Source organism: Chiloscyllium plagiosum, unplaced genomic scaffold (assembly GCF_037043375.1).
Source record: "Chiloscyllium plagiosum isolate Xiang-an unplaced genomic scaffold, Cpla_swu_hap1 HiC_scaffold_7, whole genome shotgun sequence".
NCBI classification, from domain to species: domain Eukaryota; kingdom Metazoa; phylum Chordata; class Chondrichthyes; order Orectolobiformes; family Hemiscylliidae; genus Chiloscyllium; species Chiloscyllium plagiosum.
In genome coordinates this window covers 112,536,007-112,563,838 of record NW_028270145.1, presented here as the reverse complement: position 1 = coordinate 112,563,838, position 27,832 = coordinate 112,536,007, and the positions used below count along the sequence as shown (strand labels likewise).

Genomic DNA, 27,832 nt, shown 5'->3' with positions numbered 1-27,832 from the left:
TTTTCCTCAGTATTCACACTGAAAAAAGATAATGTTGTCAAGGAGAATACAGAGATACAGACTACTCGACCAGATGGGATTAAGGTTCACAAGGAGGAGGTGTTATCAATTCTGGAGAGCATGAAAATATATAAGTCCCTGGGCCGGATGGGATTTATCCTAGGATTCTCTGGAAAGCCAGGGAGGAGATTGCCGAGTCTGTGGCTTTGATCTTTAAATCGTCATTGTCGACAGGAGTAGTGCCAGAAGACTGGAGGATAGCAAATGTGGTTCCCCTGTTCAAGAAAAGGAATAGAGACAACCCTGGTAATTATAGACCAGTGAGCCTTACTTCAGTTGTAGGTGAATTGTTGGAAAAGGTTATAAGAGACAAAATTCATAATCATCTAGAGAGGAATAATTTGATTAGGGTTGGTCAACATGATTTTGTGAAGGGTAGGTTGTGCCTCACAAACCTTATTGAGTTCTTTGAGAAGCTAATCAAACAGGTAGATGAGGGTAAAGCGGTTGATGTAGTATATATGGATTTCAGTAAGGTGTTCGATAAGGTTCCCCATGGTAGGCTATTGCAAAAAATATGGTGGAACGGAATTGAGGGTGATTTAGCGGTTTGGATCAGAAATTGACTGTCTGAAAGAAGACAGAGAGTGGTGGTTGGTGGGAAATGTTTATCCTGGAGCTCAGTTACTAGTGGTGTACCACAAGGATCTGTTTTGGGGCCACTGCTGTTTGTCATTTTTATAAATGACCTGGATGAGAGCGTAAAAGATTGGGTTACTAAATTTGCGGATGACACTAAAGTCGGTGGAGTTGTGGACAGTGCTGAAGGATGTTGCAGGTTACAGAGGGACATAGATAAGCTGTAGAGCTGAGAGGTGGCAAGTGGAGTTTAATGTGGAAAAGTGTGAGTTATTCACTTTGGAAGGTGTAACGGGAATGCAGAGTACTCGGCTCATGGTAAAATTCTTGGCAGTGTGGAAGAGCAGAGAGATCTCGGTGTCCAGGTGCATAGATCCCTGAAAGTTGCCACACAAGTTGATAGGGTTGTTAAGAAGGCATATAGTGTTTTAGCTCTTATTGGTAGAGGGACTGAGGTCATGTTGCAGCTGTACAAAACTCTGGTGCGGCCGCACTTGGAATATTGTGTACAGTTCTGGTCACTGCATTATAAGAAGGATGTGGAAGCTTTGGAAACAGTTCAGAGGAGATTTACTAGGATGTTGCCTGGTATGGAGGGAAGGTCTTACAAGGAAAGGCTGAGGGACTTGAGGCTGTTTTCGTTAGAGAGAAGAAGGTTGAGAGGTGACTTAATTGAGACACATAACATAATCAGAGGGTGGACAGGGAGAGCCTTTTTCCTCGGATGTTGATGGCTAGTACGAGGGGGCATAGCTTTAAATTGTGGGGTGATAGATATAGGACAGATGTCAGAGGTAGTTTCTTTACTCAGAGAGTGGTAGGGATGTGGAGAGCACTGTCTGCAACAGGAGTAGACTCACCAACTCTAAGGGCATTTAAATGGTCATTGGATAAACATATGGATGAAAATGGAATAGTGTAGGTTAACTGGGCTTCAGATTTGTTCCACAGGTCGGTGCAACATCAAGGGCCGAAGAGCCTGTATTGCGCTGTAATGTTCTATGTTCTATGTGAGAGAGAGGCAAGAGTAGATATTGGACAATGAGGCTGGTGAAATAGTAGGGGAACAAAGAAATGGTGGAGGAACTGAACAGGTACTTTGCATCAGTTTTCACAGTGGAAGACACCAGGAGCATGCTAGAACTTCAAGAGAGTTGGGGGGCAGGGGTGAGTGTAGTGGCCATCACTAAGGAGAAGGTACTGGGGAAGCTGAAAGATCTGAAGGTGGATAAATCACCTGGATCAGATGGACTACACCCCAGGGTTCTGAAGGAGAGTGCTGAGGAGATTGTAGAAGCATTGATGGTGATCTTTCAGGAATCATTGGAGTCAGGCAGTGTCCCAGATGACTGAAAAATGATGAATGTAACAGTCCTGTTTAAGAAGGGAGGGAGGCAGAAGACAGGAAACTATTAGCCAGTTAGGGTGACCTCAGTCATTGATATGATTTTAGAGTCCATTATTAAGGATGAGATTGTGGAGTACTTGGAAGTGCGTGGGAAAATAGGGCTCATCCCGCACGGCTTCATCAAGGGGAGGTCATGCCTGACAAATCTGTTTGCGTTCTTTAGAGGAGATATGGAACAGGTTAGACAAAGGAGAGCCAGTGATCGTGATCTGTTTGTTGGATTTCAGAAGGTCTTTGACAAGGTGCTGCACAGGAGACTGGTAAACAACCCATGGTGTTAGGGGCAAGGGACTGGCATGGATAGGGGATTGGCTGACTGGCAGAAGAGATAAAGGGGTCTTTTTCAGGATGGCAGCCAGTGACTAGTGAAGTTCCACAGTGTTGGGACCAAACTATTTACGTTATACATTAACGATCTGATGAAAGAACTGAGGGAATTGTTGCTCAGTTTGCAGATGATACAAAGCTAGGTGGAGGGGCAGGTAGTGTTGAGGAAGTGAGGAGGCTGAAGAAGGACGTAGACAGATTGGGAGGATGGGCAAAGAAGTAGCAGATGGAATACAATGTGGGAAAGTGTGAGGTTATGTACTTTGGTAGGAAAAATAGAGGCAAGGACTATTTTCTAAATAGGGAAAGGCTTTGGAAATTTGAAGCACAAGGGGACTTGGGAAACCTAGTTCAGGATTCTGTTCAGATTAGCCTGCAAGTTCAGCGGGTACTTAGGAAAGCAAATGCAATGTTAACATTCATTTCAAGAGGGTTGGAAGACAAGGGCAGATGTGTAATGCTGAGGCTGTATAAGGCTCTGGTCAGACTGCATTTGGAATACTGTGAGCAGTTTTGTTCCCTGTGTCTAAGGAAGCCTGTGCTGGCCTGGGAGGGGGATCCAGAGGAGGTTTACAAGAATGATCCCGGGCAGGAGGGGCTTGTCATACGAGGAGTGGTTGAGGACTCTGGGTCTGTACTCGATGGAGGTTAGAAGGATGAGGGAGGTCTGATTGAAACTCACAGAATACTCAGAGGCCTGGATAGAGTAGGTGTAGAGAAGGTGTTTCCATTAGTAGGAGGGACGAGGACCGGAGGGCACAGCCTCAGAGTGAAGGGACGACACTTCAGAACTGAGATGGGGAGGAACTTCTTCAGCCAGAGGATGTTGCAGTGGGGTATAGAAGCTAATAGAGTGTATTTAAAGCAGAGATAGGTTCTTGAAATTCAAAGGTTAGGAGAGAGGACAGGGGTCATAGAGGTGATTTCGGTCCATCCTGTCCATGCTGACTAGATATCCTAACCCAATCTAGTCCCACTTGCTAGCACCTTGCCTGTTTCCATACAAACCCTTCCTATTCATATACCCATCCAGATGCCTTTTAAATGCTGTAATTGTACCAGCCTCCACCACTTCCTCTGGCAGCTCATTCCACACACATACCACCCTCTGCGTGAAAACATTGCCCCGTAGGTCTCTTTTATATGTTTTCCCTCTCACCCTAAACCTACGCCCTCTAGTTCTGGACTCTATTTATCCTATCCATGCCCCTATAATTTTATAAACCTCTATAAGTTCACCCCTCAGCCTCCGATGGTCCAGGGAAAACAGCCCCAGCCTGTTCAGCCTCTCCCTATTGCTCAAATCCTCCAACCCTGGCAACATCCTTGTTAATCTTTTCTGAACCCTTTCAAGTTTCACAACATCTTTCCGATAGGAAGGAGACCAGAATTGCACGCAATATTCCAACAGTGGCCTAACCAATGTCCTGTACAGCCGCAACATGACCTCCCAACTCCTGTACTCAATACTCTGACCAATAAAGGAAAGCATACCAAACGCCTTCTTCACTATCCTATCTACCTGTGACTCCACTTTCAAGGAGCTGTGAACCTGCACTCCAAGGTCTCTTTGTTCAGCAACACTCCCTAGGACCTTACCATGAAGTGTATAAGACCTGCTCTAATTTGCCTTTCCAAAATGCAGCACCTCACATTTATCTAAATTAAACTCCATCTGCCACTCCTCAGCCCATTGGCCCATCTGGTCATTATAATCTGAGGTAACCTCCTTCACTGTCCACCACACCTCCAATTTGGTGTCATCTGCAAACTTACTAACTATACCTCCTGTGTTCATATCCGAATCATTTATGTAAATGACAAAAAGTAGAGGGCCCAGCACCGATCCTTGTAGCACTCTACTGGTCACAGGCCTCCAGTCTGAAAAACAACCCTCCACCACCACCCTCTGTTTTCTACCTTTGAGCCAGTTCTGTATCCAAATGGTGAGTTCTCCCTGTATTCCATGAGATCTAACCTTGCTAACCAGTCTCCCATGGGGAACCTTGTCAAACGCCTTACTGAAGTCCATATAGATCACATCTAGCGCTCTGCCCTTATCAATTCTCATTGTTACTTCTCCAAAAACCTCAACCAAGTTTGTGAGACATGATTTCCCACGCACAAAGCCATGTTGACTATCCCTAATCAGTCCTTGCCTTTCCAAATACATGTACATCCTGTCCCTCAGGATTCCCTCCAACAACTTGCCCACTACCGACGTCAGGCTCACTGGTCTATAGTTCCCTGACTTTTCCTTACCACCTTTCTTAAACAGTGGCACCACGTTTGCCAACCTCCAGTCTTCCAGCACCTCACCTGTGACTATCGATGATACAAATATGCTTAACAAATTCCTCCATCTTGGATTACCCAGAATGAGGGTGGGATGAGAAATATATCAGCCATGATTGAATGGTGGAGCAGTCTCAATGGTCTAAATTCTGTTCCTATATCTTACGTTCCTACTGGCTTATGAGCAGGTTGTCTTATGAGGAAGGGGTGACAGATGAAACTTGGCTGAGATTAGGGGCGTGAGGGGTGAGACCTGACTGAAGTGTATAAGATGCTGAATGGTCAGGACAAGGCCAGGAATGGGAAGGGTGTTCCTTCTGAATGTGCCCAGAACTAAGGGGCACTCTGCTAAAACAAAGGCTTGCCCTTTTAGAACAGGGATGAGAACAATCTTTCTCTCAGAGGGTTGGGTGACTCTGGAACTTTCTATCTCAAAAACCAGTAGAGATGGAGTTATTGATGTATTTAAGGTGGAGGTGCTTAGAATCTGCAGGAGAAAACCAGTGTTTTTAGGAGTAGATGGAAATCCAAAACTCAAACAAACCAGCCACGGACTCATTGCTGGGAAAAGACCATAAGACCCAGCACCAGATGTAGGCCTTTCAGCCCATCAAGTCTGCTCTACCATTCAATGAGATTACGACTGATCTGATAACCCTCAACTACACTTTCCTACCTTTTCCCCATAACCTTTGATTGCCTTCCTGATTAAAAAGCTGTCTCAGCCTCAAATATATTTAGTGACCCAGCCTCGACAGCCCTCTGTGGTAAAGAATTCCACAGATTCACTCCCCTCTGTGAGAAGAAATTCCTTCTCATCTCTCTTATTCTGAGATGATGCCCCCTGGTCCTCTTATTCTGAGATGATGCCCCCTGGTCCTAGACTCTCCTCCCAAAGGGAAACAACCTCTCACTACCTACCCTTCCAAATCCTCCCAGACCCTTGAATGTTTTAAGAAAGTCACCTCTCATTCTTCTAAACTCCAATGAGTACAGGGCCAATCTACTCAACCTCTACTCATAAGACGGTCCATCTATACCCAGGATCAGCCCAGTGAACTCTCTCTGGACTGTCTCCAGTGTCTTTCCTTAGATAAGGAGCCCAAAATTGTTCACAGTGTTCCAGCTGGGGTCTGACTACAGCCTTGTATAGTTTTAGCAAAATCTCCCTCCTTTTATGCTCCATTTCCTTTGAAGTAAAGGCCAACATTCCATTTGCCTTCCCCGTTACCCGCTTACCAATATGTCAAAAGAATGAGCAAGTACAGACGTGTCAGGTAGTGAGGCAAGGGTGAGATAGTGAGGGTGAGGCCGAAGAAGGTCTGGACTATTGACCCACTGACTAACTGGGGAGGTTAGGCTCAATGGTTTCAAATTCAGAATGGCAAGGCCTAACTGGTTTACTCATTGAGTTTAAACAGTCTTCATGGTCAAAGCAGGGTGTACAACTCTATCTAAACGTGATTTGGATGCTGGTGAATCCTCTCAAGTGGTAACTTTATGCTTTAAATGCAGAAACTAGGCCCAATACAGAAGTCTCTGAAAATGTGTTGTTGGAAAAGCGCAGCAGGTCAGGTAGCATCCAAGGAGCAGGAGAATCGACGTTTCGGGCATGAGACCTTCTTCAGGAACCAGCACTTCTTCAGGCTCATGCCTGAAACGTCGATTCTCCTGCTCCTTGGATGCTGCCTGACCTGCTGCGCTTTTCCAGCAACACATTTTCAGCTCTGATCTCCAGCATCTGCAGTCCTCACTTTCTCCTCCAATACAGAAGTCCAATACATGCTGGAAAACCATCTAATTGAACATGTGATGTGGAGGTGCTGGTGTCGGACTGGGGTGGACAAAGTTAAAAATCACACAACACCAGGTTACAGTCCAACAGATTTATTTGGAAACACTAGCTTTCAGAGTGGTCCTAGCTACCTGATGAAGGAGCAGTGCTTCGATAGCTTGTACTTGCAAATAAACCTGTTGGACTGTAACCTGGTGTTGCGTGACTTTTAACTTGAGCGAACACTGTCAGAGCAAGTTTGGAGAAGATTTGTAGCTCAGGTTGAGGTTCTGGATCTAGGTTTGCTCGCTGAGCTGGAAGGTTCGTTTTCAGACATTTCGTCACCATACTTGGTAACATCATCAGTGAACCTCTGGTGAAGCACTGGTGTTATGACCCGCTTTCTATTTACATATTTAGGTTTCCTTGTGTTGGTGATGTTATTTCCTGTGGTGATGTCATTCGCTGTCGTGATGTCATTTCCTGTTATTTTTCTCAGAGGGTGGTAAATGAGGTCCAAGTTGATGTTCTGATTGGAATTACCACAGGAAATGACATCACCAACTCAAGGAAACCTAAACACATAAATAGAAAGTGGATCACTAACACCAATACTTCACCGGAGGCTGACTGATCATGTTATCTAGCATGATGATGAAAACGAATCTTCCAGCTCAGTGAGCAAACCTACATCCAGAACAGTCAGGGCGGTTGGACTGTCCCATTAGGGTGAGCACCTAAACTTGATACTTCATCCAGATTCTACATCCACCAATCCAGCAACAAAGACAGACTCATGCCTAATTCCCCCCTTGGAAGACTGCATTGACGGAGTTGGCAGTGCCAGATCACTTACCAGATAGATTTGTTCCAGGCAGGTGTCCCAAGAGATATCAGACTTTGCCACACCTGACCAGCTCTCTCAATGCTGGGGTGTTGCCGTTTAGGTAAAAAAAAATGCCTCAACCACTTTCCAGAGACTGATGAATCAAGTGTTAGTCAGACTTCCTAATTCTGTAATTTACTTTGTTGATGTGCTGGTGTATATTGAGACTTGGAGGGACCACTCAGGATGATTATAAGCTTTATTGAGAAAATTACAAAGGGCTGACAAACCTCACCAAAAAATAAATTTACAAGAGTGTGAGTAACCAAACTGGGACAAGGACAGGTGCTGCCAGAGTAGAAAAAGAAGAGAGAATAGCGGAGTTCCCTGCCCTTCACATGAAATGAAAAACCATGAGAACTTTAGCAATGTGTGTTTTCTAATGTATGTTTGTGACAAATGTCAGCACAACGACTGCTCCAGATTTATAACGGGAAAAAAATCAGGGGAGTATTGTAAGGGGAGTGTCCAACAGACTTTGAGGAACTGAAAGCCATTTTGATCAATGAGCTGGTGTTGGCTGCCCCTGATTTCACTCACCACCCATCACGACAGTTATTGCCGCACCCTGGGGAATCGGTGCAGTCCTGTTATAAGAAGATGAGTCAGGGCATAGAGATGCTTTACTGAGAAGCTACATTTACACCAAACAAAATACTTCACAGCGGGAAAGGAATCCTAGAATCGCGTCATAGCGATGTACAGCACAGAAACAGACTCTTCAGTCCAACTCGTCCACGCCAACCAGATATCCCAACCTAATCTTGTTCCATTTGCCAGCGCTTGGCCCATATCCCTCTAACCCTTCCTATGCATATACCCATTCAGATGCCTTTTAAATGCTGTAACTGTACCAACCTCCACCACATCCTCTGGCAGCTCATTCCATACCCGTACCACCCTCTGCATGAAAAAGTTGCCCCTTAGGTCCCTTTTATATCTTTTCCCTCTCACCCTAAACCTATTCCCTCTAGTTCTGGACTCCCCCACCCCAGGGAAGAGACTTTATTGATTTATTCTATCCATGCCGCTTGTGACTTTATAAACCTCTATGTGCTGACCCTCAGCCTCCGACGCTACAGGGAAAACAGCCCCAGCCTGTTCAGCCTCTCCCTATAGCTCAAATCCTCCAACCCTGGCAACGTCTTTGTAAATCTTTTCTGAACCCTTTCCAACAGTGGCCTAACCAATGTCCTGTACAGCTGCAACATGACCTCCCAACTCCTGTACTCAATACTCTGACCAATAAAGGAAAGTATACCAAATGCCTTCTTCACTATCCTATCTACCTGCGACTCCATTTTCAAGGAGATATGATCCTGCACTCCAAGGTCTCTTTGTTCAGCAACACTCCCTCGGACCTTACCATTAAGTCCTGTCCTGATTTGCTTTTCCAAAATGCAGCATCTCACATTTATCTAAATTAAACTCTGTCTGCCACTCCTCAGCCCATTGGACCATCTGATCAAGATCCTGTTGTAATCTGAGGTAACCCTTTTCACTGTCTACTGTATCTTGAAGTGTATGCATTACATGGCTACAAGAAAACTCCTCTGTGTGGAGTTTGCACATTCTCCCCGTGTCTGCGTGGGTTTCCTCCAGGTGCTCCGGTTTCCTCCCACAATCCAAAAATGTGCAGGGGTTAGGTGAATTGGCCATGCTAAATTGCCCGTAGTGTTAGGTGTAGGGGTAAATGTAGGAGTATGGGTCTGGGTGGGTTACGCTTCGGCGGGTCGGTGTGGACTTGTTGGGCCGAAGGGCCTGTTTCCACACTGTAAGTAATCTAATCTAAAAAACACTAGTACATAAACCCTTCCTCTTTGTGGAAACTCTCCAAAGCCAAAATGCTAGGCTACATCATTGGAGTTTCCTCTTACAGCCTGATCTAATCAAGACCGTGAGGAAAAATAACGTAATCGCCAATGCTTTGTTAAGTACGTAACCTTGCTTGAATTATCAAAGGTATCAACAAGGTATCATCTCTATAACTGTGGTGTGAATGAGAATGAGTGTCTTAATTTTTACATTTTTTAAACTTGTTTACTCTTGGTAATGAAATGTAATTGAAAATGCGAATTCAGCTTTTCAACCGATGTACAGTTTCAGCCAAATCCTTCCACTGTTTTATTCCACTCTCCTTCATTGCAGAGGGTTCAGAAGAGATTTACCAGGAAGTGGCTGGGTATGGAAGGGTTGAGTTATAAAGAAAGGCTGGACAGGCTGGGACTTTGGAGTGTTGGAGATTGAGAGGTGACCTGAGAGAAGTTTATTTTATAAATAGGGGTATAGATAGAGTTCATGGTAGCTGCCTTTTCCCCAAGATGTGGTATTTCAAGACTAGGAGCACATTTTTAAGGTGAGAGGATAAAGGTTTAAAAAAGACATGAGGGGCAAATCTTTTACATAGGGAGTGGTTTGCATGTGATGGATTAGACATCTGGATAAGTGCATGAGCAGGAAAGGGTTGGAGGGAAATGGGTCAGGAGCAGGCAGGTGGAGATTGGCTTAGTTGGAGATTACGGTCAGCATGGACTGGTTGGACCGAAGGGTCTGTTTCCGTGCTGTATGACTCTCTGACTCGATTCACTTGCTAAATTCTGTTTGTTCATGTGCTTGCTAAACAAGGACACCCAGACCCCTCTGTAGCACAGTGATTGGCAGACTCGCCCCATTCAAGTAATATTCTGTTTTCTTATTCTACCAAGTGGCTGCCATCAATCAGGACACATTACAAGAACACAGCAGAGTTCAAATAAATATTTTGTTTTAATGAACACTTAGCTAACATTTTTCTCACTAATCCCAACATTTTGGCACATCCCAAAGAAAACGACATTGGCAAACACATTTGACAGGAGGCCAAGGTCTGCTGTTCAAAAAAAAACAGAACAACACGTCTCTACAATAGAACATGCTGCTTATACAATCAATGTCACAGAGAGATGGTAACAGGACCCAGGCTCTCCAGACAAAGCACCAGCGAAACGGGAATGAGATGGGAAGAGAGCCAGTATTCTGAGAGTTATACATCAGCACACAAGGACTGTACCCCCATGCGTCTGCACTTGTTCACACAGTTACACACACGTGCAGAGTGTACAACTCATCTGTAGATCCTTGGGAGGTTTCTGCAGCAGTATCTTCCGAATTCCAGTTCCTCCAGCGACCAACCTCAGTCTCATCGTTCTCAAAGGAAACCCAAAGCCCGTCTGCGAAACCCACCCCACTCTTCAAGATGAAGTGTTTGTCAATAAGGGAATCAAGGGCTCTGAAAAGGCAGGAAAGTGGAGTTGTGGGTTATCAGACCAGCCGTGATCTCATTGAATGATGGTGTTGACTTGATGGGCTGAACAGCCTACTTCTGCTCCTATGTCGATAATCCAACCAGAGTTTGAGAAAAACAATCCTTGCATCGATGATGGTCCGTGACACTCCTCAACTCGACCAGCCATTGGACACCCAAAGGCAGCACAGTGGCTCAGTGGTTAGCACTGCTGCCTCACAGAACCAGGGACTCAGGTTCGATTCCACCCTCAGGTGACTGTGTGGAGTTTGCACGTTCTCTCTATGTCTGTGCAGGTTACCTCCGACTGCTCCGATTTCTTCCCACAATCTAAAGATGTGCAGATTAGGGTGTATTGGCAATGGGAAATTGCCCATAGCATTCAGGGATGTGTAGGGTAGGGAAGCACATGTTTAGCAAACACATGAACAAACAGAATTTAGCAAGTGAATGGGTCTGGGTGGGCTACTCTTCGGAGGGTTGGTGTGGACTTGTTAGGCCGAAGGGCCTGATTTCACGCTGTAGGGATTTGATTCTATGAAATCTCCCCCATTACCCTGCCAACCCCCCCATTGCACTCCTTTCGATCTGTTACCAGAATTATGATGAATCCACCTCCACTCCCACCATCACCCACTGCACAATTCTTCAACCACCTCCCAGATACCAGGGAAAAGAGCAAGACAGAAGAAGAGAGATTTCTGTTTGTGTTTGTTTCTTTTCTTGTGATGTTAGTCAAGGGCAAAAAGTCTTGGACAAGGCACCGGGGAGAGGCCTTCTACAACAGGGTGGTTTTAGAATCTATTACATCCCCCTGAGAGGGCAAATAGGACCATTCTGAAGGTGACTCCTGAAACTGTGCGGCACTCCCTCAGTACTGCGTCGGGTGTGTGAAGGTGTGCTCAGTCTCTGTGGTGAGAGTCAAACCCATGTCTTTCTACCTCAGAGACCAGAGGCAATATGGATGGGAAGGTGATGGGAATGTGGATGGGAAGGTGATGCTAGGGCGACCGTTACTGAATCTGCTTTGTAACCATCATGGTAAACACGAATTATCACGTTTCAGTTTCCAGCAGCGACTTTCATAGAAACCCAACAGCATGGCAAAAGGCCATTCAGCTCAACAAGTCCACACGGACTCTCCAAAGAGCATCCCACCCAGACTCAACCCCCTCCCATTCTTGCATTTCCCACTCCTAATCCAGCTAACTCACACATCCCTAGACACTACGGGGCAATTTAGCACAACAATCCACTCTAACCTGCACATCTTTGTACTGTGGGAGGAAACCAGAGCACCTGGAGGAAACCCACACAGACTCAGGGAGAACATACAAACTCCACACAGACAGTCATCCGAGGCTGGAATCGAACCTGGGTCCCTGGGTCTGTGAGGTAGCAGTGCTAACCACTGAGCCACTGTGCCTTCTAGACCTTAAGACTGGAAACCTTCATGGATCAAACTATTCTTAAAGAGGACAAAGACTGACCTAAATTGGCTGCTGGGGACAGCTGAGCAGCGATTGAGGCAAGGAAGGGAACCCACACAGGATACAGTAAAATGCACTAAAATTGCCATTACATTTGAAGATAATGAAACCAGACAACTAAGTCAGCATCAAGAAATTCATATCCTGTTTAATTCACATTTGCATGATAAGTTCACATATTGGGAGAACAAATGTTGCCTGCGGAGTATCCAGCTTGGAAAGACAGTGGAGCTAGACTCGGGGATATACGAACAAACCATATTTCAGTAGCTTACATAGCCAAGCAAAGGACAAGAACATAGATTTATAGTGACAGAATCTGGAAGAATTACCCTTTCTCTGTCTCCCTCAACCTCTGAAGGCAGTGCCCTGTGAAAAAGCAACTCAGAAAAATAACCATTGAGCAGGAACTCCAGAATTCTACAAATGCTGAAGAAAAGGAAGCAGCTAAATCATCATGCACTTAGGATTCATTCTCAAAACTTGAGGGTTCTAAGAGCTTTGAACTGTACTTACAGTTATCGATCTGTTTGTACTGGACATCTTGCCCACTTCTTGTAAACATATTACCTGTGTTTGTGTGCATAATTGATGTTTCATTACACAGATCAAATCTTTCTCTTGATGCTAGTCAGCAATAAAATGTCACCTTCTTTCACTCAAGAATTAGCTGGCAATTAGCTCCTTCATTTCTAGTGAACTTCATTTTATTTCAAACGTGATATCTGGGCTTGAAAGAAATAAAAGTATTTGTCACAATCAGATGAGGGGGATTTAAAAAGGGGGGAGATGACTCCCTTCCTGTTGTAACAAGTTTCATGCGCATTGTCATCCCGTTATATCATTTCCCCAGATGTTTAATACCCTCCGTGCAAAGACCTATAGCAAACAATTTTACAGACCAGAAACTGGCCATTTGGCTCGACATTTCCAAGTTGGAGTTTAGGATCCATGGAGTCTCCTCCCACATTATATCTCACCCTATCAGCCTAATCTGTGGCTCCTTTTTCCGTCATCGGTTTTTCCAAATTCCCCTTAAATCCATTTTGACTTTTCATTTCTACCAATCCCAGTGGGAGTGGGTTCCACATTTGCTGTGTTCTCTGGATGAAGAGATTCCCTCCTGGACCTCCTACATGATCCATCAGTGACTGTGTCATAATTGTGGACTTTAGAAACACCTTCATTCTGTCCAGTCTCTCAACCCCTTCACGATATTAAATTAGGTCTTCCCTCAGCCACCCTCTTTTTCGACAGCAAAGAGCTCCTTCCTCCCAACCTTTCCTGCTGGTGTTAACCCTTCTCTTTCTGGATCGTTCTGTTAGAATATCAACCCTGTTTCTCGCTCCCCACAGATGCTGCCAGACCTGCTGAGTTTCTCCAGTCATTTCTGTTCTTGTTTCTTTCTGTGATGTTAGTCAAAGGCAAAAAGTCTTGGGCAAGGGGCACTCGTCAACCACATGGTTTCAGAATCAGTAACATCCTCCTGGAGAGGGTAGGCAGGACCATGGCCTCACTGTCACCTTCCAAAGACAGCACCTGCAACTGAGCAGCACTCCTTCAGTCCTACCATCTTGAATTGGGAATGTGTAAATGCATTATTACTTCACCTCACACCAGAAACACATATTTTCAATTAGATCCCCTACAGTATGGAAACAGGCCCTTCAGCCCAACAAGTCCATGCTGACCTTCTGCAGAGTAACCCACTCAGACCTATTACCTTATATTTCCCTCTGACTAATGCACCTAACACTGTGGGCAATTTAGCATGGCCAATTCACCTAACCTGCACATCTTTGGACTTTGGGAGGAAACCGGAGCACCCGGAGGAAGCCCACGCAGACACGGGGAGAATGTACAAACTCCACACAGTCAGTCGCCTGATGTGGGAATTGAACCCAGGTCTCTGGCTAACCACTGAGCTACCGTGCTGCTCATTTTACCTCAGATAAAAGGGACACTTTGTACATACTCTAAATATTTCCTTGAACAACCTGAATTGAGAATTGTTTATGAACAATTTGGTTGGAAGTTGTTCAAAAATTTCTTTATAGAACATATGTGTTGCTTCGTGGTCAGCATTTCTAGCCCGTCCCTAGTTGCCCCTTGAGAAGGTGGGGGTGAGCTGCCTTCTTGAACCGCTGCAGTCCATGTCCTGTAGGTAGACCCACAATGTCCTTAAGGAAGGAATTCCAGGATTCTGACCCTGTGACACTGAAGGAACGGCGATATATTTCCAAGTCAGTGAGTGACTTGGAGGGGAACTTGCAGGGGATGGTGTTCCCATGTATCTGCTGCCCTTTTCCTTCGAGATGGAAGTGGTCATGGGTTTGGATGGTGATGTTTGATGATCTTTGATGAATTTCTGCAGTGCATCTTGTTGATGGTACTCACTGCTGCTACTGAACATTGGTGGTGGAGGGAGTTAATGTTTGTGGATGTGGTGCCAATCAAGCGGCTGCTTTGGTGAGGGTGGTGTCTCGTTTCCAATGTGTTGATGGGAGCTTGTAGAGACAGACTTGTGCCTGGTATCTAGCAACAGACTTTGGAGAGGCAGGAAGTGAATTGTTCACTGTAGAATTCTCAGTCTCTAAGTTAACTTTGCAGCCATTATATTTACAAGGCTTGATCAGTTCAGCTTCTGGTCAGTAATCAAGTGGCAATGGTTAGATGCTTTCTTGTTGGGGATGAACACTAGTTGGCACTTGTGTGGCATGATTGTTACCTGCCAATTGTCAGTCCAAACGTTGATATTGTCCACATCTTGTTACATTTGAAAATGAACTGCTTCAGTATCTCAGGAGTCACAAACAGAGCTGGACATTGTGTAAACATCTCCACTTCTGATCTTACAGAACCCTTGCTCACACTAACCCTCAAATCCCATTCCTGTATTTCCCATGCCGAACGTACTGAGCCTGCACATTATGGATAATTGAGCATGGCCAATCCAACTAAACTGCACATCCTTGGATGGTGGGAGGAAACCAGATCAAGCCCCTCGCAGACACGGGGAGAATGTGCAAACTCCACACAGACAGTCACCCAAGGTGGGAATTGAACCCAGGCCCCTGGCACTGTGAGGCAGCAGTGCTAACCACTGAGCCACAATGCCACACACCTTATGATGGAGGGACGGTCATTGATGAAACAGCTGAAAATGGTTAGACCTTTGGAATTAACAAAGTTAAGGCCCATGTCAATACTGACATTAATTCAGATATCCCTCGCTTTTCGAAAGTTTTCTTTATGCCACTTTGCTCTTACCAAAGACCTACATTAGTACCTGTTTTCGCTAAGCGAAAGAAATTCCTGATGAAGGGCTTTTGCCCGAAACGTCGTTTTCCTGTTCCTCGGATGCTGCCTGAATTGCTGTGCTTTTCCAGAACCATTCTAATCCAGAATCTGGTTTCCAGCGTCTGCAGTCATTGTTTTTACCTAAGCGAAAGAAATCCAAAGAGGATTTTCGCTTTTATGAAAAAAGACAAAATTTTTCCCATATAAATTAATGCTTCTTCTCTTTACGCCATTTCGGCTTAGGGGAGGTTTCATGTGAACGCTTTACTTTCAGATAACGGGGGAAAACCCATTCCAGGTTCTTTCTGATTGTTGCTCTTGTCAATAAGTCAGTCTGGTTTGAGGCTGAAAATTACCAGCAGGTCTTCAGCAGAGAGCGGGGGCTGACCTTTCTGAGGTGCCGAGGGCTTGCATTCTGTAATTGTTCCAGGCTGCCTCTGCCTGATGCTTGCTAAAAAAAAAAGTTATTCCAATAAAGGAGCATGATGTCTCTCCCTAATCTATTAAACATCAGCTCGCCTACCAACGCCAATTTCCAAAACTTTTGGAACTACCATTCCAATCAAATAGAGAAAAAAGAAAAGAAAAAGGCAAGTTTATTTTTTATGAAGTCATCTTCATTCTGACCATTACTTTTCGCTTAGAGTTTGCTTTTTAAACCGGCTGCTCTGGAAATTAATCTTTAATTCCTGGTCACTCCAGACTGCAATGCTGGAGAGTTGGCAGTGTGATCAAAAACTGGGGACCGTCAATAGGTAGGAAGTTCAGACACACACACACACACATTGCTTTCTGCTGGCTTTAGAAACACAAAATCGGTATTTCTAAAGAGAGGCTTAACACAACATCAAAAATCCACTTTCTCTTCTAATGCCCAAACCAGTACCTTTTCCTTCTTAATATTTTATATTCAAGAATAGATCCGTGCGCAATAGTTTATATGCAGGAGCACATTTCCCTCCACACGCACATACATGGCTTGGCATCATGCAAAATAAAAATAATCTGCCTGGCAAGTTGCCATTGGGAATATCCTGCTCAGGTCCTTCATTCCCAATGCATTAATGGAGGAGAGAGTGTGTGGGGTGGGGAAGATGTGTGCATCATGGGTGGGTTGCAGGCTGAGTGAAGTATCCATCGCTGTAGGTGAGAGTCACCCTCCTCTCTCTCTCTCTCTCTCTTTCTCGCTGCATCAGTGGTTTCCAGTTCCCTTCAGGATACAGAACAAGGGAAATGATTACAGTGGGGCATTGAGGACAATGTAGACCTGCTCCCAATATGCTGTCCCTCGGTCTCCCTCTCTCCCTCTCTTTCTCTCTCTTTCAGTGACGGTTGATGCCATTTCTCTTCTGGACATGCTCCTTAAAACACTTCCCATCAACAGCTTGACGAGAGTTCCAAAGTTGTGATGTAGTTCTGATTCCCATCGTCATTCCCCTCAGCTCAGAATCAAAAGTGGTTGGGGTGGGGGGAAACGACAGGCCCAAAGCAGAAGCCTGCATCTACTCAGAAAGAGTTCAAAGTGAGCATTGATGTGGGAAATCTAGTTTTTGTTAAGTCGTGTTTAGAGAGAGAGAGAGAAAGAGAGAGACAATCGACTTGTTCATGAAAGGTCCCCTTTGCCTATTTGGTGGCAAGAACTGATGAGTTGTATTTCCTGCTGCATTCTTCGCCCCCCCCGCCTTTCTCATCAGACACCCAACAGCGAGAATCCTCCTGCAATTTGCGTCTCCTCGTGCTCCATGTTGCCTCACACGCGGACAGCGGGGGTGGCGGCTGTGAGGGGCACCGTGGAGCTGCAGTCATAGTCTACGTCGATCATGGTGTGCGTGCTTGAGCTGAACCCTCCAGAGGGAGCGCCCCCTCCTGTCTGGCGCTCTCGGAAGTTCTGAATGTAGCTCTGAGGGGGAGATAAACAGAGGCGTGACCAACAAAATAGGGGAAGAAGAGGGATCTTGCATTTGTGTAGCATTTGTGTCATGACAACATACAAACAAGGAACAAGAGGAGGCCACTCAGCCCTTCGAACCCGCTCCATCCCTCAATACGATTGTGGATGATCCGATTTTAGGCTCAACTCTACATTCCTGCATATTCCCCGACATTCTTCCAAACCCCTTGGTCGTCAAGAATCTATCTCCGCCTTAACAATATTTAATGAATCAGCATCCATTGCCTTGTGAGGACTGGAATTCCAGACTCACAACCCCTCTGAGGGGAAACAATATGAGGCAGCCATGTTAACCACTGTTCGACCTCACTACAGACCCTAGTTTTAGATTCTTCCACAAGAGGAAACCTCCTTTCCACATCCACCCAGTAAGGATCTTCTATGTTTCAATTAAATCACCTCTGACTCTTCTAAACTGCAGAGGATACAGGCCCAGTCTTTCCTTAAAAGGCAATCTACTCACTCCAGCAATTAGTCTAGTAAACCTTTTCTGAACTGTTTCCAACATATTAACATCCTTCTGTAAGTACAGTAACCCGTACTGTATGCAGTACTCCAGATACAGTTTCACCAATGCTCTGTATAACTGAAGGATTACCTCCTCAACTCTTGCATTCATATTCCTTCACAATAAAACATAGCATTCTATCAGCTTTCCTGATTACTTGCTCGACCTGCACACTAACCCTCTGTGATACATGCACCAGGACATCCCGATCCCCCTGCCTCCTCTCTCCGATTAGATAATGTTTTTTTTAAGGTGTGCCAACTTCAGACTGAGAACGAGGAATTTCTTCTCTCAAACGGTTGAGAGCCTTTGGATCTCTTTCCCGTAGAGAGGTGAGACATATATGTCAAACTGAGGTTACTACTTTGTGATCAGCCTGGGAATTGACACCGGTGTTGGACTGGGGTGGACAAAGTTAAAAATCACACAACACCAGGTTATAGTCCAACAGGCTTATTTGGAAGCACTTGCTTTCGGAGCGTCGCTCCTTCATCAAGTGGAATTGAGGATTATGGGGAAAGAGTGGGAAAGTGGACATGAGGTACGTTGGATCAGCCGTGATCCTATTGAATGGCAGAGCAGGCTCAAGGGCCAAATGGCCTCTTCCTGGCTCCTATTTCTGATGGTCTTTATTCTTTTTTCCAGTTTGGGCAATTTCCCACCTTCCCACATTTGCCAGATCACTCACTTAACCTCCCTATACCCCTTCATAACTCATATGGCTATCTACCTTTGTCCCAGCAGCAAATACCTCCCACACTGTCAAGGTAAAACACTGAAAAGTCCTTTAGAACCAATGAATCTTTTTTGTGTGAAAGGTTAAAACATGAAAGGGGCCTGAGTACAAACCTCTCACATACATAGACAGGTACACACATGACCCAGGGGTGATCCCTCTACACATGAACATACAAATCATGAATCATATGAGCTGGAGTTGGCCATTCAGCCCATTGAACCTGCTCCACCATTTAATACGCCTATGGCTGTAACGTTGAATCTATACTCCTGATGACCATCTCACCACCTCCTCTTGATTATCCACCTCTGATTTAAAGCTATCCCAGGATTCTGCTCTTTCAGGAAGAGTGTTCCAAAGACCCACAATCCTCTGGGAGAAAAAGATTCCAAACGGGCTGACTATTCACCTGAAGAAGGGGAAGTGTTTCACCTTCCACTCCTCAGAACTAGGGCATGAAATTCAGACTTCAACCAAGGCACACAGATTTATAGGGTGGCTCAGTGGTTAGCACTGACGCCTCACAGCGCGGGGGATCTGGGTTTGATTCCAGCCTCGGGCGACTCTCTGTGTGGAGTTTGCACATTCTCCCCGTGTCTGCGTGGGTTTCCTCTGGCTGCTCCGGTTTCCTCCCACAGTGCAAAGATGCACATCTTTGGTGAATTGGCCAGGCTAAATTGCCCATACTGTTCAGGGATGTGTAGGTTAGGTGCATTAGTCAGGGGTAAATGCAGGATATTAGGGTAGGGGAATGGGTCTGGGTGGGTTACTTATCAGAGGGTCGGTATGGATTTGTTGGGCCGAAGAGCCTGTCTTTACACCGTGGTGATCCTATGATGATAGCACGGGAAGAGAGAGCTGATTGGTTGGGCCATCATTGGCACCACGAACGGTTAACTGTCAATCTTTATTCTCTGACTGGGCAGGTAAACTCTGATTGGACAGGGTGTTGCCATGCCAGTGCAGCAGAGATAATCACTTAAGATCAGCAAATGAGGAGGCAACCGCTCTGCTTCCGGGATTTGTGTTTGCCAAATAAATGCAAACTGCTGTTAACAAAATGCAGCAGGCAATGTGGGAACAGCAAACCACAACCCCCCGACCCCACTGCAGGAGATGGTCATGAAGTGGCCATGTGACTGGACTGTGGGCTCAAGGGACACAGATTCGAATCCCACCACAGGAACTGCCGGAATTGAAATTCAGTTTATAAATTGAGAATTGAAAGCTGGACTTAGTAACGGTGACCATGACAACCATTTGCTGATTGTTCGGAAATCCCATCCTGTGAACACCCTCAAAAATAGATGTTCCGCCTGGTCAATGTGACCACATGGTGTGTCAACTGCGATTCAGTGCATTGCCCCCTCAGTCTGGAGTCAGACATTTGTGCGTTGCACTCCAGAGAATGTTCCAGATGAGTTATTTATTATACTGAGGCCTTGCTTGATTGGATGTAATGGATCCCCAGGGTTAGTATATTGAGGAAGAGGAGGGGAACTTCCCGATATTTGGTTGTGATCCCCATATTTATCTCTCAATTATAGTTTCACCAGAACAAAGAACAGTACAGCACAGGAACAGGCCCTTCGGCCCACCATGTCTGTGCTGACCATGGTGCCATTCTAAACTAATTCCATCTGTCTGCACATCCCTCTATTCCGGAAAAATAACAAATGCTGGAGATCACAGTGGGTCAGGCAGTCTCCATAGAGAGAGAGCAAGCTAACGTGTCAGATCTAGATAACTCTTCATCAGAAATGTTAGCTTGCTCTCTTTCCTTGGATGCTGCCATCTTGAAGAAGGGTTACCACCTGAAACATTGACTTCTCTACCTACTGATGCTGCCTGTGTTCCTCCAGCCTCCTGCTTGTCTACCTTGGACTCCAGCATCTGCAGATTGTTTCTTGTCTCTAACTGCTATGATCTAAAGCGTTTGTGGTTTTCAGAACAGATTCCAGCAACTGCTGTAATTTGTTCCTCGCTGTAGTGTATTCCCTGCCTGTTCATGTGTTTGTCCAAATGCCTCTTAAACATCACTATTGTATCTGCTTCTCCCCCCTCCTCTGGCAGCATGTTCCAGGCACCTACCACCCTCTGTGTAAAACTAACCTGCCTCACACATCTCCCTTAAACCTTCCCCCTCTCACATTTGACATCTCCCTACTGGGGAAAAAGACATCCAACACGACAATGCCCCTCATATACATCTATCAGGCTCTAAACAAATCATTATCACATTTTAATATTTGCCTATACCGTCTGTGGTGGGATGTTGACATCATGGTGTGTCAACTGAGACTCAGTATATTGCCTCTTCACCAGCATTTGTTATCCATTCTTAATTGCCCTTGAACTGAATGGCTTGCTGGGGCATTTCAGAGGGCAGTTAAGAGTCACAACGTTACTGTAGGCCAGACCAGTTAAGAACAACTGATTTCCTTCCTTAAAGGTAATCCATGACCAGACATGACTTTATTACAATTGTCAAGGCTATGGATCTAATGTGCAACAGTGGGACTAGTGTATTGTTGGCAGTGCAGATTCAACGGGCCGAAGGACCTCTTTCGTAGTGTACGATTCTATGACAGTAGTTACATGGTCATCCTTAGACTACCTGCTTCTTAAATTAAAGTTTCACCATCTGCTATAGTGGGATTCGAACTCATTGCACAGAGTAACAGCTGGCGAGTGTCCAGTTCAGTGACATAACCACTGCACCACAGCCTTCCCTCCAGCTGCTTGTATTAGGATTGCTGGATTTGAACCAATTCCTGCAGATGTACATCATGTGGATAGCATCATGAACAGGGCTGAATAGCCTCCGCCTGTGCGGCACATTTCAATGGCCTTGCCCAGTCAGGCATTTCATTTCTTCAGCATCCTCAGCACTTCAAAATATTCCAGGAAAGTGGAAAACAAAAATCCAGCAGGAATGTTCTGGGGGATTACTCATGAATTAAGTATTTCCCGAGAGCAAGTGGTTGGGAACTGGAAAGTGTTGCCTGAGATTGAGGCCAATCGGGGATATGAAGAGGGAGTTAACTGTTTGTCATGGGAGGATGTCTAGGGCTATACAGACTGGGCAGGGGAATAATTCAAGAGCATTGCTCAGTGAAAACTCCTGTACAGACATTAATGGCACAAAGCCCTTTGTCAGCCAAGGAAGGATTCCGTGAACCAGTGAAATCTTGGACAAGTCACTCTTAATTACAACAGATTCTTCACAGGAAAATTATAATGAGCTATCGGAAATTTTTATACACACTGTCCAGGGCACAGTGTCAAACCGTAATTACTGACACACTCCCCCCGGGACCCCCCTGTAAATACTGACACACTCCCTCCGGGACCCCCCTGTAAATACTGACACACTCCCCCCGGGACCCCCCTGTAAATACTGACACACTCCCTCCGGGACCCCCCTGTAAATACTGACACATCCCCCCGGGGACTCCCCTGTAAATACTGACACACTCCCCCCGGGACCCCCCTGTAAATACTGACACACTCCCTCCGGGACCCCCCTGTAAATACTGACACACTCCCCCCGGGACTCCCCTGTAAATACTGACACACTCCCTCCGGGACCCCCCTGTAAATACTGACACATCCCCCCGGGGACTCCCCTGTAAATACCGACACACTCCCCCCGGGGTCCCCCCTGTATATATTGACACACTCACCCCAGGGACACCCCTGTAAATTCTGATCCACTTCTCCGAGGGACCCCCCCTGAAAACACTGACACACTCACCCCGGGGCACCCCCTGTAAACACTGTCACACTCCCCTGGGGACCCCCCTGTAAATATTGATACACTCCCACCGGGGACCCTCCTGTAAATACTGACACACTCCCCCCAGGGACCCTCCTGTAAATACTGACACACTCCCCCCTGGTGTCCCCCTGTAAATACTGACACACTCCCCCCCGGGGCACCCCCTGTAAACACTGTCACACTCCCCTGGGGACCCCCTGTAAATATTGATACACTCCCACCGGGGACCCTCATGTAAATACTGACACACTCCCCCCAGGGACCCTCCTGTAAATACAGACACACTCCCCCCTGGTGTCCCCCTGTAAATACTGACACAATCCCCCCAGGGACCCCCTGTAAATACTGACACACTCCCCCCGGGGACCCCCCTGTAAACACTGACACACTCCCCCCCAGGTACCCCACTGTAAATACTTACACACTACCCCCAGGGTCCCCCTGTAAATATTGATATACTCCCCCCGGGGTCCAACCTGTAAATACTGTCACACCACCTACGGGGACCTTCCTGTAAATACTGACAAACTCCCCTCTGGGGACCCTCTGTAAATATTGACACACTCCCCTCCTGGGGAACCCCCTGTAAATATTGACACACTCCCCTCCTGGGGAACCCCCTGTAAACACTGACACACTCCCCCCCCCCACCGGGGACCCCCTGTAAATACTGACACACTCCCCCCCCCCCACCGGGGACCCCCGTGGAAATACTGACACACTCCCTCCGGGATCCCCTGGAAATGCTGACACACTCCCCCCCGGTGTCCCCCTGTAAATACTGACACACTCCCACCCGTGGACCCTCCTGTAAAGACTGACTCACTCCCCCCTGCGCACACCCCTGTAAACACTGACACACTCTCCCCAGGGACCCCCTGTAAACAATGACACACTCCACCTCCCCCAACCCCCGGGGACCGCCCTGTAAACACTGACACACTCCCCCCAGGGTCCGCCCTGTAAATGTTGACGCACTCCCCCCAGGGACCCACCTGTAAATACTGACACATTCCCCCCGGGGACACCCCTGTAAATACTGTCACACTCCCCTCGGAGAACCCCCAGTAAATACTGTCACACTGCCCCCGGGGACACCCCTGTAAACACTGACACACTCACCCCAAGGAACACCTGTAAATACTGACCCACTCCCTCCGGGGTCCCCCCCTGTAAATGATGACACACTCCCCTCCCCCTGGGAACCCCCCGGTAAATACTGTCACACTCCCCCTGGGGACACCCCTGTAAATATTGACACCCCCCAGGGACTCACCTGTAAATACTGACACACTCCCCGTGGGGACCCACCTGTAAATACTGACACACTCCCCCCATGGACCCCCCTCTAAACACTGACACATTCCCCCCCAGGTACCCCACTGTAAATACTGACACACTACCCCCAGGATCCCCCTGTAAATACTGACACACTCCCCCCGGGGATCCCCTGTAAGTACTGTCACACCCCTTACGGGGACCCCCCTATGAATACTGACACACACACTCCGGGACCCACTGTAAATACTGACACACTCCCCCCCAGGGACCCCCTATAAATACTGACACACTCCCTGCGGGGACCCCCCTACAATTACTGACACACACCCCCCGGGGTCCTCCCTGTAAATACTGACACACTCCCCCCTGGGGAACCCCCTGTAAATACTGACACACTCCCCTCTGGGGACCCCCCTGTAAATACTGACACACTGCTTCCTGGCGTCCCCTGTAAATACTGACACACTCCCCCGGGGACTCCCGTGGAAATACTGACACACTCCCCGGGGACCCCCGTGGAAATACTGACACACTCCCTCCAGGACCCCCTGTAAATACTGACACACTCCACCCACCCCCCCCCCCCCCCCCCCCCCCAGGTGTCCCCCTGTAAATACTGATACACTCGCACCCGTGGACCCTCCTGTTAAGACTAACTCACTCCCCCCAGGGACCCCCTTGGAAATAATGACACACTCCCCCCAGGGACCCCTCTGTAAACAATGACATACTCCACCGCCCCCCCCCCACCCCCCAGAGTCTGCCCTGTAAATGTTGACACACTCCCCACCGGGAACCAACTGTAAATACTGACACATTCCCCCCGGGGACACCCCTGTAAATACTGTCACACTCCCCTCGGGAACCCCTGTAAATAATGTCACACTCCCCCCGGGGACACCCCTGTAAACACTGACACACTCACCCCAGGGAACACCTGTAAATACTGACCCACTCCCCTCCGGGGTCCCCCATGTAATTATTGACACACTTCCCCCGGGCCCCCACTGTAAATGTTGACACACTCACCCCTGGGACCCCCTGTAAATACTGACACTCTACCCCCGGGGACACCCCTGTAAAAATTGACACACTCCCCCCAGGGTCCCCCCTGTAAATACTGACACACTCCCCCAGGGACCCACCTGGAAATACTGACACGCTCCCCCTGGGGACATCCCGTAAATACTGACACACTTCCCCCCGGTGTCCCCCTGTAAATACTGACACACTCCACCCCGTGGACCCTCCTGTAAATACTAACACACTCCCTCCGGGACCCCCTTGAAATACTGACACACTGGCCCCAGGGACAGCCTTGTAAATACTGACACACTACCCCCTCGTGTTCCCCTGCAAATACTGACATACTCCCCTCCTGGGGACCTCCCTGTAAATACTGACACACTCCCCCCCGGGGTCCTCCTGTAAATACTGACACACACCCCGCGGGGTCCTCCTGTAAATACTGACACACTCCCCCCCAATCCCAGGGACTCCCATGTAAATACTGACACACTCCCCCAAGGTACCCCACTGTAAATCCTGACACACTCCCCCCCTCACCCCAGGGACACCCCTGTAAATACTGACACACTCCCCCTAGGTAACCCCCTGTAAATCCTGACACACTCCCTCCCCCCCCCGCCCACCCCAGGGACCCCCCTGGAAATACTGACACACTCCGCCCGAGGACCTCAATTTAAATACTGACACACTTCCCCTGTAAGAACTGTCACACTCCCTACGAGGACCCCCGCGTAAACACTGACACACTCCACCCCCCCATCTCCCCGGGATTGCCCTGTAAATACTGACACACTCCCACCAGGGTCTCCCTTATAAATACTGACACACTCCCTGCGGGGACCCCCCTACAATTACTGACACACACCCCCCGGGGTCCTCCCTGTAAATACTGACACACTCCCCCCGGGGTCCTCCCTGTCAATACTGACACACTCCCCCCGGGGTTACCCCTGGAAATATTGACACACTCCCCCCAGGGTTCCCCCTGGAAATATTAACACACTCCCCCGGGGTCCCACCTTTAAATATTGAGACACTCCCCCCGGGGACCCCCCTGTAAATACTGACACACTACCCCCCGGGAGCCCCCTGTGAATACTGTCACATTCCACCCAGGGACCCTCCTGTAAATACTGACACACTCCCCCTGGGGACCCCCTGTGAATACTGACACACACCCCCCTGGAGGACCCCTGTAAATATTGACACACTCCCCCCGGGTCCCACCTTTAAATATTGAGACACTCCCCCCAGGGACCCCCCTGTAAATACTGACACACTCCCCCCTGGGCACTTCCCTGTAAACACTGGCACACTTCCCACAGGGTCCCCCCTGTAAATACTGACACACACCCCCCAGGGACCACCCTGTAAATACTGACACACTCCCCCCGGGAACCCTCCTGGAAATATTGACACACTCCCCCCGGGGACCCCCCTGTAAATACTGACACACTCCCCCCGGGGACCCCCCTGTAAATACTGACACACTCCCTCCAGAACTTCCTGTAAATAATGACACACTCCCCCCTTGTGTCCCCTTGTAAATACTGACACCCCCTCCCCCCGGGACCCCCCCTGTAAATACTGACACACTCCGTCCCGGGACCCCCCTGTAAATACTGACACACTCCCCCTAGGGAGCCCCCCCGTAAATACTAACACATCCCCCCAGGGTCCCCCCTGTAAATACTGACACTCTCCCCCCGGGACACCCCTGTAAACGCTGACACCCCCCGCCCCCCACCAGGGACTCTCCTGTAAATACTGACACTCTTCCCCTGGGGACCCCCCTGTAAATACTGACACACTCCCCCCTGGGACCCCCCTGTAAATACTGACACACTCTCCCCGGGGGACCCCCCTGTAAATACTGACACACTCCCCCCAGGGACCCCCCTGTAAATACTGACACACTCCCCCCGGGGACCCCCCTGTAAATACTGACACACTCCCCCCGGGGACCCCCCTGTAAATACTGACACACTCCCCCCGGGGGACCCCCCTGTAAATACTGACACACTCCCCCCGGGGACCCTCCTGTAAATACTGACACACTCCCCCCGGGGACCCTCCTGTAAATACTGACACACTCTCTCCAGAACTTCCTGTAAATAATGACACACTCCCCCCTTGTGTCCCCTTGTAAATACTGACACCCTCCCCCCACCCCCCCCACCCCGGACCCGGCACCCCCCGCCCCCCACCAGGGACTCCCCTGTAAATACTGACACTCTTCCCCTCGGGACACCACTGTAAATACTGACACACTCCCCCCTGGGGACCGCCCAGTAAATACTGACACACTCCCCACCGGGGACCCCCCTGTAAATACTGACACACTCCCCGGGAACCCCCCTGTAAATACTGACACACTCCACCTCGTGGACCCTCCTGTAAATACTGACACACTCCCCTCAGGGACACCCTTGTAAATACTGACACACTCCCCCCCTCGTGGCCACCTGCAAATACTGACACACTCCCTCCGGGACCCCCTATAAATACTGACACACTTCCCCCGAGACACCCCTGTAAATACTGACACACTCCTCCCCCCCCCTCACCCCAGGGACACCACTGTAAATACTGACACACTCCCCCTAGGTAACTCCCTGTAAATCCTGACACACACCCCCCCCCCACCACCACCACAGGGACCCCCCTGTAAATACTGACACACCTCCCCCGCGGATCCCCTGTAAGAACTATCACACTCCCTAGGTGGACCCCCCCGTAAACACTGACACACTCCCCCCTGGGACACCCTGTAAATAATGACACACTCCCCGGGGACCCCCCTATAAATACTGACACACTCCCCTCCGGGGGACCTTCCTGTAAATACTGACACACTCCCTCCTGGGGACCTTCCTGTAAATACTGACACACTCCCCCTGGGGTTCCCCTTGGAAATACTGACACACTCCCCCCGGGGTCCCCCCTGTAAATATTGACACACTCCCCCCGTGGTCCCCCCTGGAAATATTGACACACTCCCCCTGGGGTCCCCCCTGGAAATATTGACACACTCCCCCTGGGGTCCCTTCTGTAAATATTGACACACTCCCCCCGGTGTCCCACCGTTAAATATTGAGACACTCCCCCCGGGGACCCCCCTGTAAATACTGACACACTCCC

General features: G+C 48.0%; 1 protein-coding gene and 1 long non-coding RNA gene across 5 annotated transcripts in view; one reads left to right on the top strand and one right to left on the bottom strand.

Annotated features, from left to right (window-relative positions):
* Window positions 1–27,832, top strand: part of LOC148149680 (uncharacterized) — a 137,217-nt gene that overhangs the window by 21,352 nt on the left and 88,033 nt on the right. The gene's annotated exons all lie outside the window — the stretch shown is intronic.
* Window positions 12,231–27,832, bottom strand: part of tmem198ab (transmembrane protein 198ab) — a 149,251-nt gene continuing 133,649 nt past the window's right edge. For all 4 annotated transcript variants that reach the window (XM_087989366.1, XM_087989363.1, XM_087989365.1 and 1 more), the window contains one exon: window positions 12,231–17,302. In XM_087989366.1, coding sequence (XP_087845492.1) covers window positions 17,153–17,302 — 150 coding nt within the window. In that variant the 3' untranslated portion in view covers window positions 12,231–17,152. The remainder of the gene's footprint in view (window positions 17,303–27,832) is intronic.